General features: G+C 39.0%; 1 protein-coding gene across 1 annotated transcript; it reads right to left on the bottom strand.

Moving 5' to 3' along the window:
* Positions 1-11239: 11239 nt before the first annotated feature.
* On the bottom strand, positions 11240-13008 carry LOC122670601 (protein NUCLEAR FUSION DEFECTIVE 4-like). The gene is made up of 2 exons (XM_043867543.1): positions 11775-13008; positions 11240-11669 (listed from the first exon to the last, which is right to left on the bottom strand). The coding sequence occupies exons 1-2, from the start codon at positions 12941-12943 to the stop codon at positions 11240-11242; spliced, it is 1599 nt and encodes a 532-aa protein (XP_043723478.1). The 5' UTR covers positions 12944-13008.
* Positions 13009-17316: the final 4308 nt, after the last annotated feature.

Genomic DNA, 17316 nt, shown 5'->3' on the forward strand with positions numbered 1-17316 from the left:
GCTTCACTATTTGTCACATGGTGGTGCATAGGTTAATCTATGTGATAGAGGATCAAGTAACCATCTCAGTGATATAATTTCAGCTTAAAGTGATCGAGTAGAGGAAGTAGATAAAATTACAAAGGGAGAGGTCAGGTTCCCTACATTGCCCAAGTGCAGTTTCAGGCGAATGAGGGAATCCCTTTGGAATCTGACAATAGGGGAAATGGCATTTATGACATATCATTTCCTCACATGAATAGTATATGTGAGGGGGTGTGCAATTTCATTTTTGAGCTGGCATTGTGTATAACTTTTTCCCAATTACAAAATATGCAAGATATTTTGGTAATTTTACTAAAACTTTGAATCAGAGTTTGAGCAATCTTCTTTGCTTATTTTGGACTTTTTATTTGGCCATTGAGATGCATGTGGGGTCCTCTATCATATAGACTAACCCATGTTGTGGTAAATAGTGAAGAGTTATACTTCACTAGGCATATTGATGCCTAAAAGAACCCTAAGCCATATGAGTTGATTCATTGAATAGAAACCATTACCAAAAAAAAACCTTCCAACCCAAGTAATTCAAGGGCCTTCTTGAAGAAAAAAATACTAGTTAAATCTCACCTTGATTAGTTGTCTAATGTCTAATGTTTATGTTGACTCGGACTCGGCCTCAGCCATCCGATGTGTCTCCAAGAAGGAGTGTAGGTCGTGGAAGGTCTGGTATTGGTTTCAAGAGACTTTGAGGTTGGTGGATGAAGTTCAGCCTGTCTTGTCCTTCACATATAGAGAAGGCAATAGTGCTACGGACTGGCTTGCAAATTACGCTTGCAACACGCAATGTGACACGAATTTTGTAGGTGACAGTGATCTCCCAAATGGCTTGAGGCGATTGGTTCGTGAAGACGCACTAGGCTTCCCAGTGATAAGAAAATAGTCTGGTTGGGTTGGTTGAGCGTGAGAGTTTCTTGAGTGTTTAATTTGTGTTGCCAGGGTTTGGGGTAAGGCGGGCATGTCCCCCCAGTGTATTTTTTATTCATTGAGATTTATCAATAAAAATTCAGGGGCTCCCCCGGGTCCCAAAGAATATTCGGGTATAAAAAAAATGTCTAATGTTCCTATAGAAACACCAACTTCTTTGGCAATTTAGGGATGGAAAGGTGTGACATTTTGTTATAAATGAAGGGACTAAGTAAGAGTTGTAATGTTGAATGTTTGGAGTGCAACTATTACTTTCTAGTGATCATGTTTAATGTGAAACTTCTTTGAGGGTGTGTGAACCTCTTCTGGTCTTTTTAGCTAGTTCCTCAAATTGGTTGTAAGAACAGATTTTATAGATATGGTCATCAAGGTTTTGCATTTCTTGAAATATGCTGAAAAGGAATTTGAGAATTTCCAATACTGTTTGGAGGATAGCAGTTTTAATGTCAGTTATAAAGAAGATCCCAAGCCAACCAAGTTGTTTCAAAGAGTGCATGTTGGGCCTGCAGGCAGACTAGCTCTAGTAATGGTTGAGCCCATTTTAGTTCGGGCCTCACCTCACCCTCAACTCATCCTTAAAAGCTAGCCGTTAATGAGAACGTGTTCAAGTACCTATAAGTCTCCACATTGGGCTACTCACATCCGATGTGAGACTATTACTTCTGCACATTGGGCTACCCACATCCACATCTGATGTGGGATTATTACTTCAGCCTTCCGTGTGGAACCCCGACAATATTTAAATATGGACGACATATGAAGCACCTCCAAGTGCTTGATCCAATTCGGATTTAAACTTAGAAATTCCCAGCTTGGTCAAAGAATCAGTTTAGCTTCAATTGCCTCATGCATGGTATGTAAGTGGTCTGGGCTTGGGCTGGGCAGATGTAGGCCAAGTCTAGCCCATAATGTTTTGGGCTATGAACAGTCATGAGCAGATAAAGCAACAGGGGCCTCAGTCTGGGTTTGGCTGGGCCATGAAAGCTATTGGTAAATTGCATATGGCATTGCATATGCTATTATTGATATAAGATGTGCCAATTGGGATTGGTATCGCTCTTTGCCAATACCGATCCAATGCCGATCCAGATTGGCCTGTATCAGTCCAGATTAGACGGAATCACCCCTGTTTTTATTTAAAAATTGATTTTCATATCCTTTTAACCCTTGGTCCATACCGATACATCGATATAGGGTTGGCTAAGAATCGATATCGGCCTCAGTCAATACTGATACTGATGCTCGGAACCCTCAGAGTGGACTCAAGGAGTCGTGTAAATAAGGGGTTTCTATTTGTTTTATACCCATGGGGTGATATCATCGACTCTTTATGCAATAAATATTTAGGTTGATAGACAGAAGAAAACTTAGGGCATGCCGGCATGGGTGGGGTGGCAATTTGTCGGCCAAGCCTAGCATAGGTTAAGGGCTTCCTACGAGGCCCAGGCCCATATTTTGGGCTAACGTTTAGGCCTAGGTCCATCCCAACTCTAGGCTGGGCCTAGGGCTACTCCTTACTTATGAGCTCGTAGGTTTTGAGTTCAAAACACATTGAAAACCCAAAAAAATATTAAAAATAGAAGGGAAAGGAATGCGAACCAATGTTGTGTCTGGGCATGGAAACATAGCCCGGCACGAAAAGACTGCTGCACCTCTTAACCTTTCCAGCTTTCCAGGGGGTGCAGTGATCTTTTTGCGCCTGGCAATGTCTGGGTGCAGGTACACGCCCACACACAGCACCGGTTAGCATTATTTCTCCCTAAAAAAAAATAACAATAATAAATGTTGTTTTCTTGTAAAAACTACAATATGTTATATATACATTAAAATAGTGATATGGAAGAGCATGAACATATATATCATAAGTAAAATATACATATTTATACGATTTAAACTAGGTTTTTTTTTTTTTTTGCTTATTCTCAATAAAGGATTTACCTATCCACAAAAAAAAAAATTGTGGCAGTTTTTTTATTACTGTGACTAAAAATATTTATATAGTAGCGGTAACCACAAAAAAAAAACTGTTGTCAAATACGGATTATTCTATTGATAATCGATGGCGATTTTATTACACTGCTGTAAATAATTAATAATTTACAGCTGTACATATATATTACTGCTGCAAAGAAGGATTCAGATCCTCTACTGCCGAGTTGCTTGGTAGGACAGTGCTGCCAAGACACGGTGAGGTGCGCAATGTCTGCCTTACCCCTGCCCGAGTGGGGGTAAGGCAGACATTGCACTCCTCACCGTGTCTTGGCAGCACGGTTCTACCGGGCAACTCGGCAGTAGAGGATCCAAATTGTACGAAGAATTACTCGATTAGCCGTGGTACTACTTTACTACTAACAAATATAATATTATATTAATTCTTTAACTTGGTTATTCTCTTAATCATTAACAATTAGTAATGGGAATAAAAAAAATTGCGGCTATACATCTATTATTATATATTTTTTAGTTTTAGTTGTATTTTACTGTTATTAATTGATGATGTTTGGCAATGGTAATATATTTACGCCGTTTTATGTTGATATATAACGGCAGTAATACATTACTACTAGAAATAAACACCACTATAGGAATAGAGTTAGGATTTATCTCATGGCAATTAATTCTTCAATCAAAGTCACACTTGGAGAGAGTCAGTCTTTGAATCACGATCATGAACATCAATGGTAGAAGCAACAAGACTAAGGCGTGCCAATAGATCACTCGATCTCCTTAAGGTTGTATTTGCCCCCTATATGTGCAAACTAAGTTTCCTTGCAAATCAATCTCCTAAGATACGACAGCCTTTACCAAGCCCACCCAAGAGTCTTTGCACTTGACTTAAGAGCCATGTTAATAGACAAGGTAGTATTCAACACTCTTAAAACAAAATTCACACAGATTTAACGGCAAAGCAATAGTCTATGCAAATACAAAAGAGCTTTCGAGTAAGAGAGACAATGAGAAAGTTATTGAGACAAAAAATCATAAAAGTCATTCATAATAAATGAAGACAGATTCTCTATATATATACGACTAAGTTCTCTTCAAGGAACCCTCCCTCTGAATCGTTATCCCCTCCAATTGGCTGCCTCCTCCAATTCCTCCAATTCCTCACATGGGGGCATAAATGATCACCCTACCCCTACCCGAAAACACTGCCCAAGGTGAGGCCCACTCCACCTATTAGAGAAATTGGAAGAATTGGAGGTGCCCGCAAATTGGAGATGATAATTATTCCCTCCCAAGTAGGGGTGTAAATGAATAGCCGAAATTCGTTTTCGTATCCATGCCCGTATCCGTTTAGCACTATCCGGATCTGTCCGAAAGCTAAACGGATGCGGATACGGATAAAATATCCGATCCGTATCTGTGTCCGTATCCGTTTAGCACTATCTGAATCCGTCCGATAGCTAATCAGATGCGGATGCAGATATAGCTCTATCCGAGCCGAATCTGATCCGTTTACAGCTCTACTCCCAAGCCAATACCAAAAGTCACAACTTTTGGAATTTTAAACTATATAAAAAATACCTTAGTCATAAGCCTCACAACATGCTAAGGTAGAAAAATGTTAAGACTATCAAAACAATTTTGAAATTTTTTTTTTCAGTTTTGACCGTGTAAAAATTAAAACTACAATTACGGTCATGGATTACAAATATATCCCAATGGTAATTTATTACCATCGCTATAAATGGTAGATTTGTCTATATAACAGTGTTATTTTTTTAACTGCATCCGTTAGAGTTTATTACGTAGCAACAGTAAAACAAAAAACACCAATTTTGGATCCTCCGTCTTAGAAGATGGACGTCCAAATCTAGGACATTTTTCCTAGGTCCGCTACCATCTTCTTCGAAGTAAGAACTAAGACCAGTCATTCTTTCAGTCCATGGATAGAGTCCCCAACGAACCGCTATATTGCTACTTCTTGGATCCTCTCTACCCCCTCCAAAATTGTTAGTGTGATGGTCTTTTTTTCTTTTCCTTCCCTTTATTTCTTCAATTGTTTCTTCTTTCCCTTTTGGAGCTGTGGTTCTTTGGGGCTTATTGAATATACATCTATTTTACCAAAAAAACAAAAAAAAAAACCAATCATTTTTTTTGGTAAATAAAAAACAATCATTATAGGCTCAGCTTTTTTCCTTCCAAGCACCCTTTTCTTGTAATGGTGTGTATGGTAATGACCCTCATGAGGTTCACCAACCCACTTGTTGACCTACAAAGCCCTGCCAAATTTACAGGGAAATAGTTGAATTTCCCTTGCAATCAAACGAAGACTTAAAACTTTACCTTGTAAAATCAATATTGATGGCTGGGATTGGTGAGGTTGAGTAAGATTTAGGATAGTCAGGTTGGTATTGACGAACCCACTCAAACTAATATATTAACAATATAATAATAGGTTATTATTTATTAACTATTCCTGTGGTCATCAATTTTGTGTGTGAACTCAAATACTTAGAACAGATGAGACAAATTTGAAAATGATTCTTTATATTAAGATCATAATTAGTGATATAACTCTTTGGTTTTTGTTCTTTTGTCCAACAAAAGAAAACTCTTCTGGAGCTAGTGTGTTTGGTATGCTGTTCCCATCCCTTGATCTTAGAAGGGAGAAATTCCCTTTTTGTGTGTGTGTTGGGGGGGGGGGGGGGGGCATTGTTTTAGAAACTAACCTTTAGGGTGCCCCCACACACAAAGGATGTCTATGTTAAATGTGGAATATGGTGAAATGATCAAAATGTCCCTAACTACTAAATCTATCACAAGATTTTAATTGAATGGTTATGGTTCAACTATCAAAGAGAACTACCTAAGTGTGTGTGGTGCGCTGCCCTTGCACCCATACACAAGGGTGCACGAAATAACCGTTGCACCCCCGGAAAATTCTGCCTTTCTATGGGGACACGATCGTTATTTCGCACGTCCTTGTGTCTGGGCACAAGGACAATGCACACCACACACGCCCAATTAGCATTCTTTCTCCCATATTTTTTAAACCTTTGATTTACATCATCATCATTTTTTTGGTAATTTAAACTATGATAAACTTGATGGTACAATCAAATCTAAGATCAAACCATCACGGGCTTAAAAAAAATTTTTGATTGGAAATATATGGTTAGGCTATAATGTTTTAGCATTTTAAAATCTTTGATTTGAATCATGATTGTATAATAGTATTTTAAATCGTGGCAAACATGACGATACAATCTAATCTAGCATAAGCACATCAAAAGCTTTTGAAAGATTTTAATTGAACGAATATGTTCGACGATATGTTTTGGCATTTTTAACCATAGATTTAAATTATGATTGTTGATTTTGGATTTTGAATCATCGCAAATATTTTACCAAAAAAAATCATCTCAAATACAATTGTAAGGCCTAATCTATTATTAGATCACCAAAAAATAAATCACATGAATGAAAATATTGATTACAAGATCAAATGCTTCTAAGGGTTAAATAATAAATTGGATTTTAACATCACAATTTCCTGATTTAAAATCCAAAATAAATGGCCGTTATTCAAATCAATGGATTAAAAATATCAAAATACGATGTTGAATCGTATCCTTCAATTGAAATCTTTCAAAAAATTTGATATTCTGATCTTAGATTAGACTACATCGTCGTGTTTCCCTTGAATTATATGTATTCTTCCAATTGAAATCTTTTAATAGATCTTGATGATCAATCTTAAAATGGAGAACAAAAGGTGTTATTCACCAACCAAGAATTCCGATAATATTCGATTAAAATAAATATTAAAACATTACAAAAATATATAATTATAAAAATCAAGATCCATGCCCGATTACCATATGGATACCATTAATTCATATCCAATCATATGATTATTCGGATTTGATTTGAATGAAATTCAGATTTTGACTATCCATCTAAGTTAATGTCTAAGTCAGCCGAGCCAAAGTTGGACCTGGGCCTGGTCAAGTTGGGCCTACCCATCCAAGACCCTGCTCAAACTCCATCGAAGAAGACTTGCCCTTAAATGGGTCCCCTTCATCTTTTAAGATAATGACAGCCCTTAAAAAGGAAAGTAGCTGCTTAGACCTAAGATTTCACAAAGTAGTGAACTAGAGAAGGAACGGCAAACAGCCGCTAGCTCGGCTGGTTGGAGGTATTGCAAGTTGAGTGCATGCCCCCCCAGGAGGTCAAGCGATCGACTCTCCTGAATTACATATTGTGTCAAAAAGGCACCCCTCTCTCCCCACCCCACCCCCCTAGTTGTAGATTGTGGGCTTGTCTTAGCCTTTCCCCTTAACTTGTAGTTGGCCTGTGGACCCTTGAATAGTATAGACCCACAAAAACAAAAAAACAAAAAAAACAAAAACTAGAGAAGGAACTCAACTAAGGCCTAAAAGGGAATAAATTAATCTTGATTAAGAAAGTGCCATGTGACCTAGACAACCACCCGTGATAGTACTATTGTTGATGAAGATAGCTCATTTAACCATTTTTCTTGTTTTGTGTGGCTTAGAGAGCTTCTTCCTTTGAGATATCCTAATCATTACAACCCCTCAAAGGCCAAAGCTAGAGAAATCTAGAATGGGCTAGACTCGTACGTTTGGAAGAGCATAAGCAAGTCAAGAAGCAAAGACGTGGGGTTTTGGTTCTTCCATATATCATAAATATTTATATCAAAAGAAGCTAAACGGTTAACTAAACCCATCATTGTTAATATATATATATACAAGGGAAAATGTGATTTTTAATCCTTTTTTACCTCTCGCCATCCATGTACATTGGTGTCTCCCTGCGTATGTATTAGTTGAATTAAGTACGAAGACATAAAGAGATTAGTAATAGGTTTGTGAGTTGATCTATGAGCACCTTTGCTTCTTTGGTCGTAGTTCAGCTAGCACGCATGTCTTTACTCTGCCTATTCCAAATGCTTGGTTGCATGGGGCGTGTTAGAGTAGTAGTTTTTTTTGCGGGGATGAGATCTTAATCTATCTAATCAATTAAATTTTGTTAATTCTATTTTTTTTTTTTTGGTGAATGATTAATTTATTCAACGAAGCCCAATAACTTTTTATCGTCCAAAAATTAGAGGAAAGAATGATAATGAAGAAAGAAAAGGGGGGGGGGGAAAAAGGGAAATAGATTGGAGAAAACTCCAAAACAAAACCAACGGTCTATCCTTATAGCTAAATCAATCTATAAGGGAAATCCGAAGAGGATAGAGGGAATTCATAACTACTAGGCACCAGGGCCAATTCCGAGAAGACCAAAATTACTTATTAGACTCGATGATGATTATGTATCTAAGTATCTTCATTAGTTAGATCAAACTCGTCCAATTCATCCTAGACCAACTACAGAGCAAGCATGGGTGGCTAGATGGCGAGAACAAAACGACCAAACTATGATGATTTACTGATTTGTTTCTAGAGAAGTATGCGACTAAGATATATAAATTAGATCTGTTTAACTTCATTTGATCATATTTATTGAGATGTTGTGAATTATAGAGTTATAGTCCCATATTAGTTTGTCGAGGTCTTTGATGCCTTCATGAGCTATCTAATAAATGTCTTGAGGTTTTGGGTTGGACCTTACAATATGATATCAAAATCTAAGCTATCTGTTTACGTGTAAATAAGTCAGGTATGTTGAAGATACATGTAAGGAGGAGGGGGAGAGGAGGGAGACAAATAGACGGGGGAGGTAGGGGAAGGGAAAGTCAGGGAGAGGGTGTTGCAGCAGGAGGGGGAGGGGAAGGGGTGAGGTCGTGCTGGAGCTGTTGCATATGGACCGAGAGGAGAGGGGGAGGGGAGGGGTGGGAGATAGACGTGCGGGAGCAAGGGAGGGAAAACAAGGATTGGGGTGTTGTAACAAGAGGAGGAGGAGCAGGGGCGGCGTTGCAGGGGTATTGTTGAGAGAGAGAGGCACAGTAGGGTGTTGCAGTAGGAGGGGGAGGAGGAGGAGCAGGGGCAAGGGAGCCGGAGAGGGAGAGGAAATGGAGGTGGGGCAGGATCGAGAGAGAGAGAGAGAGAGAGAGATGACTTTCCATTATGGTTTTCTCCGAGTTTTGCTTTCTCCTTTTGTTTCTCCGTTGTTGCTAACACCGTTTCTGAACTCATGACTCCCCATTCTTAGATTTGTACACTTGAGTGTTTGTGAACTCATAACTCGTGACCATTTTTGGAACTGGAGGTGTCCGGGCAACAGACACGAACCGGGAGATACTGAGGCCCCCATGTTCACCAGGGAGTTTCCTCTCAGGCGAGTGGCCGCAAGGGGGGAGGCGGCGTCGAACTCAGGACCTTCAACTTCCTTAGGCCTTGTCTCTTACCAACTGCGCTGCCCCTTGGGGTTGAGTCGAAGAATTTTTTTCATACTATTACTCCCAAAACAAGCCAATTTTGATCAATCCAAACTTATTCCAATCCAATCGATCCATATTCCAAAAAAGATTTTTTTTTTTTTTTAATACTATATTAGAACCAAAACAAGCCAATTTTATCAATCCAGACTTATTCCAATCGAATCGATCCATATTCCAATCCGTTCTTTTAAACCTTGATCGTTATATATTCAAAGGTTGGAATGATCATATAAAACTTTTAAAGATAAAGTCTAGAAATACATGGCCCCACAAAAACTTTTTATAGGTAATATCAATTTATTGAAAATAAAAGAAAGTAATTACCGCAATACATTCAAATTGAGCTACAAGAAAAAACCCTCGAAGACTCCGAAGGCCACAAAAAACCACTAGACCAGACAAACTAAACTAAAAGCCAAAAATTCACAAGAAACAACGGCCAGCCCCTAAGATCAACTCACTGAGGACTCATGGGCCTACAAAATTTGACATAAAAAATGGGGTAATCCAAGGGACCTTTATCTGTTCCATTTTCTGGACACCCTATCCCTGTTCAAATACACTATTTAGATGGGGTCCACCCTCCTCTATTAGAGGAACTTGGAGAAATAGAGCGGATAAGAAATAGAATAGATACAAATACGTAATATTCCAAGGGTACTCCTGGGTGGATCTTTGTCTCCTTCAATTCTCTGCCCGACCCAGTTCCCAGTGCCTCTAATAAAGAAGGGCACAATGACCACCCTACCCCTAGCTGAACACTCTGCCCAGATAGGATCCACCCGCCCCCCCTATTACAGGCATTGGGAGAACTGGAGGAGACAATTTTGCGGCCGGTACCCCCTCACTATATCCAATAGTTAACCCAAGCTGTCACCACAGGACAACATTTGGATCCCAATAGCTGCTTGTATAGAGATTACTCTCTATGGTGTCCGTGGAGAACCTTTTGCGTGTGATTTCATGATTCGTCAGCATTACATTCTCCAACCCATGTCACTATCACTACAAGTGGGCCACGATGGGCTGAAAGTTAAATCCACACTAACTCAAGTGTTTGACAATAAGACCATGGGATTTGGCCCATACCCCAGTTGAATTTTTTGACCTTTTATGTCAAACGTGCACGACTATATTTCCATTTGAGCTTTAATGGTCGTTATGTCAGTTATAGTTTTGTATACTTTTTTTTTTTTGTGTCTTCTACTTTTGCCTGTCCGGTACTGCCGTGCACACAAGCGCAATGGAAATTAAGTACCGCCTTACCCCGGCTTGGGCAAGGTGCTCAGGCAGGGGTAAGGCGGTACATTCTGCCTTGCTTGTGTGTGGGGCGCCCACGACAATAGGGACAAGCGAAAGTAGTGGAGTTGAATTGTTTGTGCTGACAATGGGTGGAATCAACTCCTCAATATTGTACTCTAACTTGTTGCAATAAAGTGATAGAAGTGAGAAATTGTGAAATTCTTTTGATTGTTCTTGTTTTATTCTAAGAAGTTCTCATTGTTTTGCACATATTTTTTTTCAAGGGCATGAATTCGAAGAAAGTAATTATACACGGAAAGAGCAAAAAAAAATTAGAGATCTTATTTGATGTAACCATGGTTGGTTACACCAAGTTTGAAACCTAGATAATTCTCGAAACCTTGAACAATAAAAGGTATTTTAGATAAGAACGAAGTTATTCTTATTAATGAGTTTGTCTTAAAGTGGATTTTGTCTCTTGTGTGTGTCACATAGGATGATAACGATAACGATACCACCCTTAGTTACACAGAGATTTACTCAAAAATTAAGATTAGCTCTTTTTCATCAAGTTTGATTACAACAAGATTTTCCCTACTACTACGTACATAGCTATTACACTTAATAGTATCGAAATATCTTTGTTAGGTAAATCTATATCATCAGAGCCAATTTCTACTCCTTTAGCCTCTGCAAGTAAAATTTACGAGTCCGGAGATAGAGAATGAAAGCTAGTAGAGTCCCTAGAGAGCAAGTAGAACCCCATATGATGAATGTGTTTCTATAGCAACCAACTCCCATGCATCTCCCATGTCCTTCATATCCAGCTCTTTGGTAAAGAATAGCTGCCATGTTTCCAAACATTAATGAACCTATTGGAATATTAGCAATAACAATGTTATGATTCACACTGAAATTCTTGGTCCCGAATAGCTCCGGTGTCATCGAAACTGAAACCGAAGAAATTGCACCGACGCATACTCCGATAACCACCGTACTGATGTATAGGGAGAGATTGTTGGGGTTGAGAAGTAAGAAAAATGCTCCTGCCATAGGGATCATCAGTAGTACTATTGATGCTGTTCTTGATACCATGTACCTACTCCTGAAAAACCATTACAATAAAAAATTTAAAGAAGTTAATTAAAACTGAGCTACCTTCTCTTAAAAGCTGGTCCACATAGTAAAAAAGAGGGAAATTAGGGCTTACTTTGAGAAAAAATGGTCCATGAGAGAAGGAAGGAGACGCCCAAAGAACCCAAATGAAGAAGACAAGGAGACCAAAGAAGAAGTATGAGAATGTCCACGAGATTCAGCTACTTGACCTAAATTGTTCAAATACACCAACCCTAATGTTGCACCAAACATATAAACAAAGAAATATAACCAAAATTCCAACCTTTGAACCATTAATTTCACTCCAATCTCTTCTTTGGCTTTAATTATCTCACCATCTTCTTCAACTTCAAACCCTAATTCTTCTTTAATCTCAAGAATCTCTATTCCATCAATAACACCAACCTCAACAACTGGAAGATCATAAATTCTTCTCTCTCTCAAGCTATTATTCCACCAAGGTTTAGTCTCTAAAACCATTCTAACCCAAGTGACCAAAGGAATCACTAATGGAGTAGCTAAGAGAACTACCATACCAACCACATGAATCCATGGTGAGATACCATTTGATATGATTCCCATACTACCAAACACAGCATAAATTCCTGTCACAATTGTTATAACAAACATTAAAATGAAACCTCTATCTATATGCTTCTCTTTCTCCTTCTTCATTTCAACTTCTCTAACAAGTGGAGCAGTTAACATAGAAACTCCTAAAGGTACAATTGAATTAAGAAGAAGATACCCTTCAGCTTTCTTCATGGATGAAGAAGAGAAGACCCAATCAACAATATTAGTAAAAATCTTCGCCGTTAAACTCGAATAACTCGTCGATAACCCAACTGCAACTTGTCGATCGAACGGGAATTTTCGAATCGCCGTAACATTACAAACTGTATTGATCCAACAAATACTATTTCCAGCTAGAACAGTGAGGAAAAAGAATTGCCAATATGATAGTGAAGAGATTCTCTTACTAAGGAATAGGAATTGGACACCATAGCCTATTGCTCCAAGAGTTGAACCAATTAAGAGAACTAACCAGAGAGGGAGATGAGCTGCAGCAACACCAGGAAACCATCCAAAAAGCTTCCCAGCATCAGAAGCAAATGCAAGATTGTTTAACTGAATTTGAGAGATTGAGAGAAGCTGTTTCAATTGAGATGAATAAGCTGGGAAATCTGAATTTGTTCCAGTGATTGATTGAAGCCAAATGTTACCAACCAAACTCAGCCACTGAATGGTAGTTGAAGTAGGCATAACTGAGTTCTTTCTCTCTACTACTCTAGATTTGATTTTTCAAGCTTTTCAACTATTGGGTTGTCTTCAATTTCAAGTGTTGGGAGTGTGGATGAAAGAGTGAAGAACTAAAGAGTAATGGCAATTCAGGTGTGATTAATAGAGTAGGAATTTGTGGTTGTGAAGATACGTATTAATGTGGTTTTCTGTTAGCCACCACCATGTCCAGCATTTAAAGTGTATAGTTACTACTCAAATTCATGGTTTTAGTGCACGGCATCGGCAACATGTAAAACCGATACAATATCGATACAGTATCGGATTGGATCGGCTGTATCGGACAAGAATATCCCTGAATTTTCTTTAAAAATGAGTTTTCTGACCATTTTACCCATTGTCTGTACCATACTACCCGATATAGTATTGGCACAGTATCGGTATCAGTGACTAGTAAAACTGGTACGTACCGCCCATGTATCGCCCGTTCACCGATACTTAGAACCATGACTCAAATGAAGAATATCTAAAAGCTGTGTGTACATGGGTTGAGAGACCAAAGAATCTTGGGGAAAATTACCAGATTACCTAAATTTGGGTGTGGCTTTACCAAACAAACTACCCAATTTACAGTAATTTGGTAATTTTATTCTGAGTTTATAGGGAAGTGGTGACGTTATTTAGTGATAAAAGTGATGTAATAGTGATGCCAACCTGCAGTGGGATGTGGGGCTTCACCCATTCACTCACGATTTCATTCTATCACGTCATCCTGACTCTTACAAATTCAAAGAAATTTGTATTGACAGGAAGAAAAGAGTTGAGATTAAAACACAAAACTGGCTAACAATGTTGTTAAATTTCATGGTCCAATCCATATATATATATATAGGGATGTAAACGGATCGGATTTGAGCCAGATAGTGCCATATCCGCATCCAATTAGCTTGTGGATAGATTCAGATAGTGCTAAACGGATACGGACACGGATATGGATCGGATATTTTATCCGTTTACATGTAAATATAGCTTTTGGGATAGCTATAGCCTATCCGTATCTGTATCTTTTTAGCTTTCGGACGGATTTGAATAGTGCTAAATGAATACGAACATGGATACAAAAATAGATTTCGACTATTCATTTACACCCTTATATATAGATGCTTTAACTGCTTAGAACCCAAGTTGAATTTTCTTGTAAAATTTAGTATAGAAAGGTTAGGCACTTATGCTACATATTGAGAGACCTGACAAATGTAGAAAAAGGCATTAACTCCCCCCCACCCCTCCTTTTTCAAATAAAAAAGAAAAAGAAAAAGAAATGTTTTTCTTTCTATATAGAAGGTAGGGATGTAAATAGATTGGATTCAGCTCGGATAATGCTATATATATATCCGCATTCATATCTGATTAGCTTTTGTCCTGATTCAGATAGTGCTAAATGGATACGGATCGGATATTTTATCTTTTTACATGTAAATATAGCTTTTCGAATAGCTATGAATAGCTATAGCCTATTCGTATCAGCATCCATTTAGCTTTCGGATGGATTTGGATAGTACTAAACGGATACGAACACGGATACAGAAACGGATTTCGGCTATTCATTTACATCCCTAATAGAAGGTACTCATTATTTCAAGAATAAGGTGAAAGTTTTTCATCACCCAATGTGAAGAGAGAATCTCTTCATCCACGGTGATTTATTATTTTATTTTTTTGGATAAACATAGTGATTTGATGCTATGATTGGACTTTTCGAACCAATACAACTAAAAATAAGAAGAAAAATATTAATAAGATAGAAAATAAATAAGGTTCAGATGACCATTAACTTTGGGTTTCTTAGGGACTTGCTTACCACAAGAGAACCACAAACTCACAATGGGGCTCACCATAGCACACTCACAAGTTTATTTCTTCAAATCAAAAGATACATACATATATATAGGGGAGGAAAAAAAGAGCCGTTGGAATATAGTTGTGAATATAGCCATTGGAATGTAGTTATTAGAATATAACCATTGAAAACATTTTGGAAAAAAATGCACTTGAAAATATAGGCATCACTTGAGAATGACATTGGAAGAGAGTGATAAAGAGGAGTGGGCATTAAATACTTATTATCATGACTACATCAGCTTGTCGAATGGGAAGCTGTCTATCAACGATCAAATTTGTTCCCAAGGCATTAACCTCGCCTCAAAATGCAATTTGTGTAGAGAGGCAAGTGAATCTCTGAATCATATTTTCTTAGAATGTATATTCTCGATCAAAATTTGGCACCTATTCTCTGCTTGTTTTGGAGTTGTTTGGCAGCAATTTGACTTACTTCATTCCTTGGTTTTATGGTGGATGAGGAAGAGTAGTGGCAAAAATCTAAAAGCCCCTTGGGCGGTCAGTTTGATTTTGATAACCTCCAACATTTGGTAGGAAAGAAATAAGAGGCGGCAGGAGAATAAATCAGAATTGAGGCTCATCTCTTTGAGCTCACTAAAAGTGATCTCCATGAGGCTAATTTCAATTTAAAATGAGCTATTAAATCTGTGGCAGATTTGGTGTCCAGCAGAAGATTGGGTCTGCCTGTTATTCCTTCCCAACCCAAACCTATTATTGAGGTATTTTAGTACAAGCCAACATGCCCCTTGAATCAAGAGGAACGCATACTCACAATAGGGGCTCATCATGGTATATTGTAGACGCTGAATTTTGTCACCCCACCCCCCCCCCCCACGGTGATGATGACACGAGACATAGGTGATCTTTGACACCTCATTCAAAGTCAGACCAACCTTGAAGAAAGCCAAAAACCTTCACTAAAGCTAAGTAAAGTCACCCAAAGACCCCAAAAAACCACGAAAATGTGACCACAGCCTCGCGATCGGGTGTTGCACAACCTAGAAAATCCCTATAAATAGAGGTCTTCCCTCATAGGAGGAGCTCCCCAACCTCTCTTTTTCCACTTTTTCAGGCCCAAGAACCCTCTTTTGAGCCCTCTGTGAAGCCTTGTCCACTCCCATTCCTTAGAAGGATGACCCGTGGGGTCGCCTTCTAAGGATGAACCGAGGGGGTCGACCTTCTGAGGATGAGCCATGGGGGTTAGCCTTCTGAGGATGAGTTGTGAGGTCGACCCTCTGAGGATGACCTATGAGGAGTCGGCCTTCTGAGGATGAGTCGTGGGGGTCAGCCTTCAAAGAATGAATTGTGGGGTCGGCCCTCCGAGGATGACTTGTGGGGATCGACCTTCTGAGAATGAGTCGTGGGTATATTTTTGTTTATCAATAATAACAATAATAATAATGATAATGGAGAGGGTTCCCTACACTGCCAGCATGGGGAATAATCCGCATGCCCACACCAACGGGTGGTCCTGAAAAAGGTATCACCCATATGGTGCCCCAAATTTTTTGAGTAAGTAAAAATCCATGTGAGAGAGAAACTGTACACTATGTACCATTGTGACAATTTGTTTGCCTAATATGGGAAGAAGAACGTTGTCTGGTCGAGTGTCCCCTGCACCAGCATGGGCCAATGAGTAGACACACAAGGGCTTTGATCAAGGGGATTTTTCATTTTGTAGGGGGCGGGTGGTCATTTCAGGGGAAGGGGAAGGCTATGTCTAGGTACAGGCTGCACGTGACCAAGCAGCGTTCTTTTTCCCTAATAATGTAGAACTTGGGTCTAACCATCAAAATGTTAAAAGCTAGTTCAACCAATATATCTTAAGTTTTGATTTTGATCTACCTATTGAACTGTTTAAGAAAGAACCGTGTGGGTGGGTGACCTCCTTAATTTGAAGCTCAAGAGTTGAGGCAACATGCAAAGGACTGATGAGGATTGAGCACCATTCACATTCATTTGCCTGCCTATGCTTGCATGACTTAAGCCATTACGTACCTAGAACGTAGGTGATACTGCAATTGAAAGAGAGAGAGAGAGACAGTAAGAGTGAGACCGACTAACTGACGGAAACAGATCCTCTACGGCGTGCTGCCCTGTCAACCATTCCATAATAACATTAACTGCTCTCACAAATTAAGCAAGCAAGCATGCACACATGGACGGCCGGGCTGTGCCGTCCCCTTCTTCAATAATGGAAAGCTGCTTAAGGACAAAAAAAAAAAAAGCAAAAGCAACCAACACTACTGTATATATCTAATCATTTTCACCGTCCCATGCAATTTCCAAAACTAGATTCCAATCCCAACTGGTTTTGAAGTGTAAACGGTGGTGAACTGTGTGGCTGGTCTGTGGTGGAGAGTAGAATTGTAGAACCAGTGGTGGGCCTGATTGCAATTAAAGGTCCTTCAAATTAGAATTGCACCACCCATCATATTCCTCCATATACCCATGCGCACAGTGTCCTTGTCCTTGACCTACCAGTCAACCACATTTCT

The sequence above is a fragment of the Telopea speciosissima genome, chromosome 8 (genome assembly GCF_018873765.1).
Source record: "Telopea speciosissima isolate NSW1024214 ecotype Mountain lineage chromosome 8, Tspe_v1, whole genome shotgun sequence".
In the NCBI taxonomy this organism is placed as follows: domain Eukaryota; kingdom Viridiplantae; phylum Streptophyta; class Magnoliopsida; order Proteales; family Proteaceae; genus Telopea; species Telopea speciosissima.

What these genes read in the sequence shown, in the direction of transcription:
- LOC122670601 (XM_043867543.1), bottom strand. Translation starts at nt 12,943, where the DNA reads ATGCCTACTTCAACTACCATTCAGTGGCTGAGTTTGGTTGGTAACATT. An exon ending in ATGGACCATTTTTTCTCAAA is followed by an intron (nt 11,670 to 11,774) that starts GTAAGCCCTAAT and finishes ATGGTTTTTCAG; the next exon opens with GAGTAGGTACATGGTATCAA.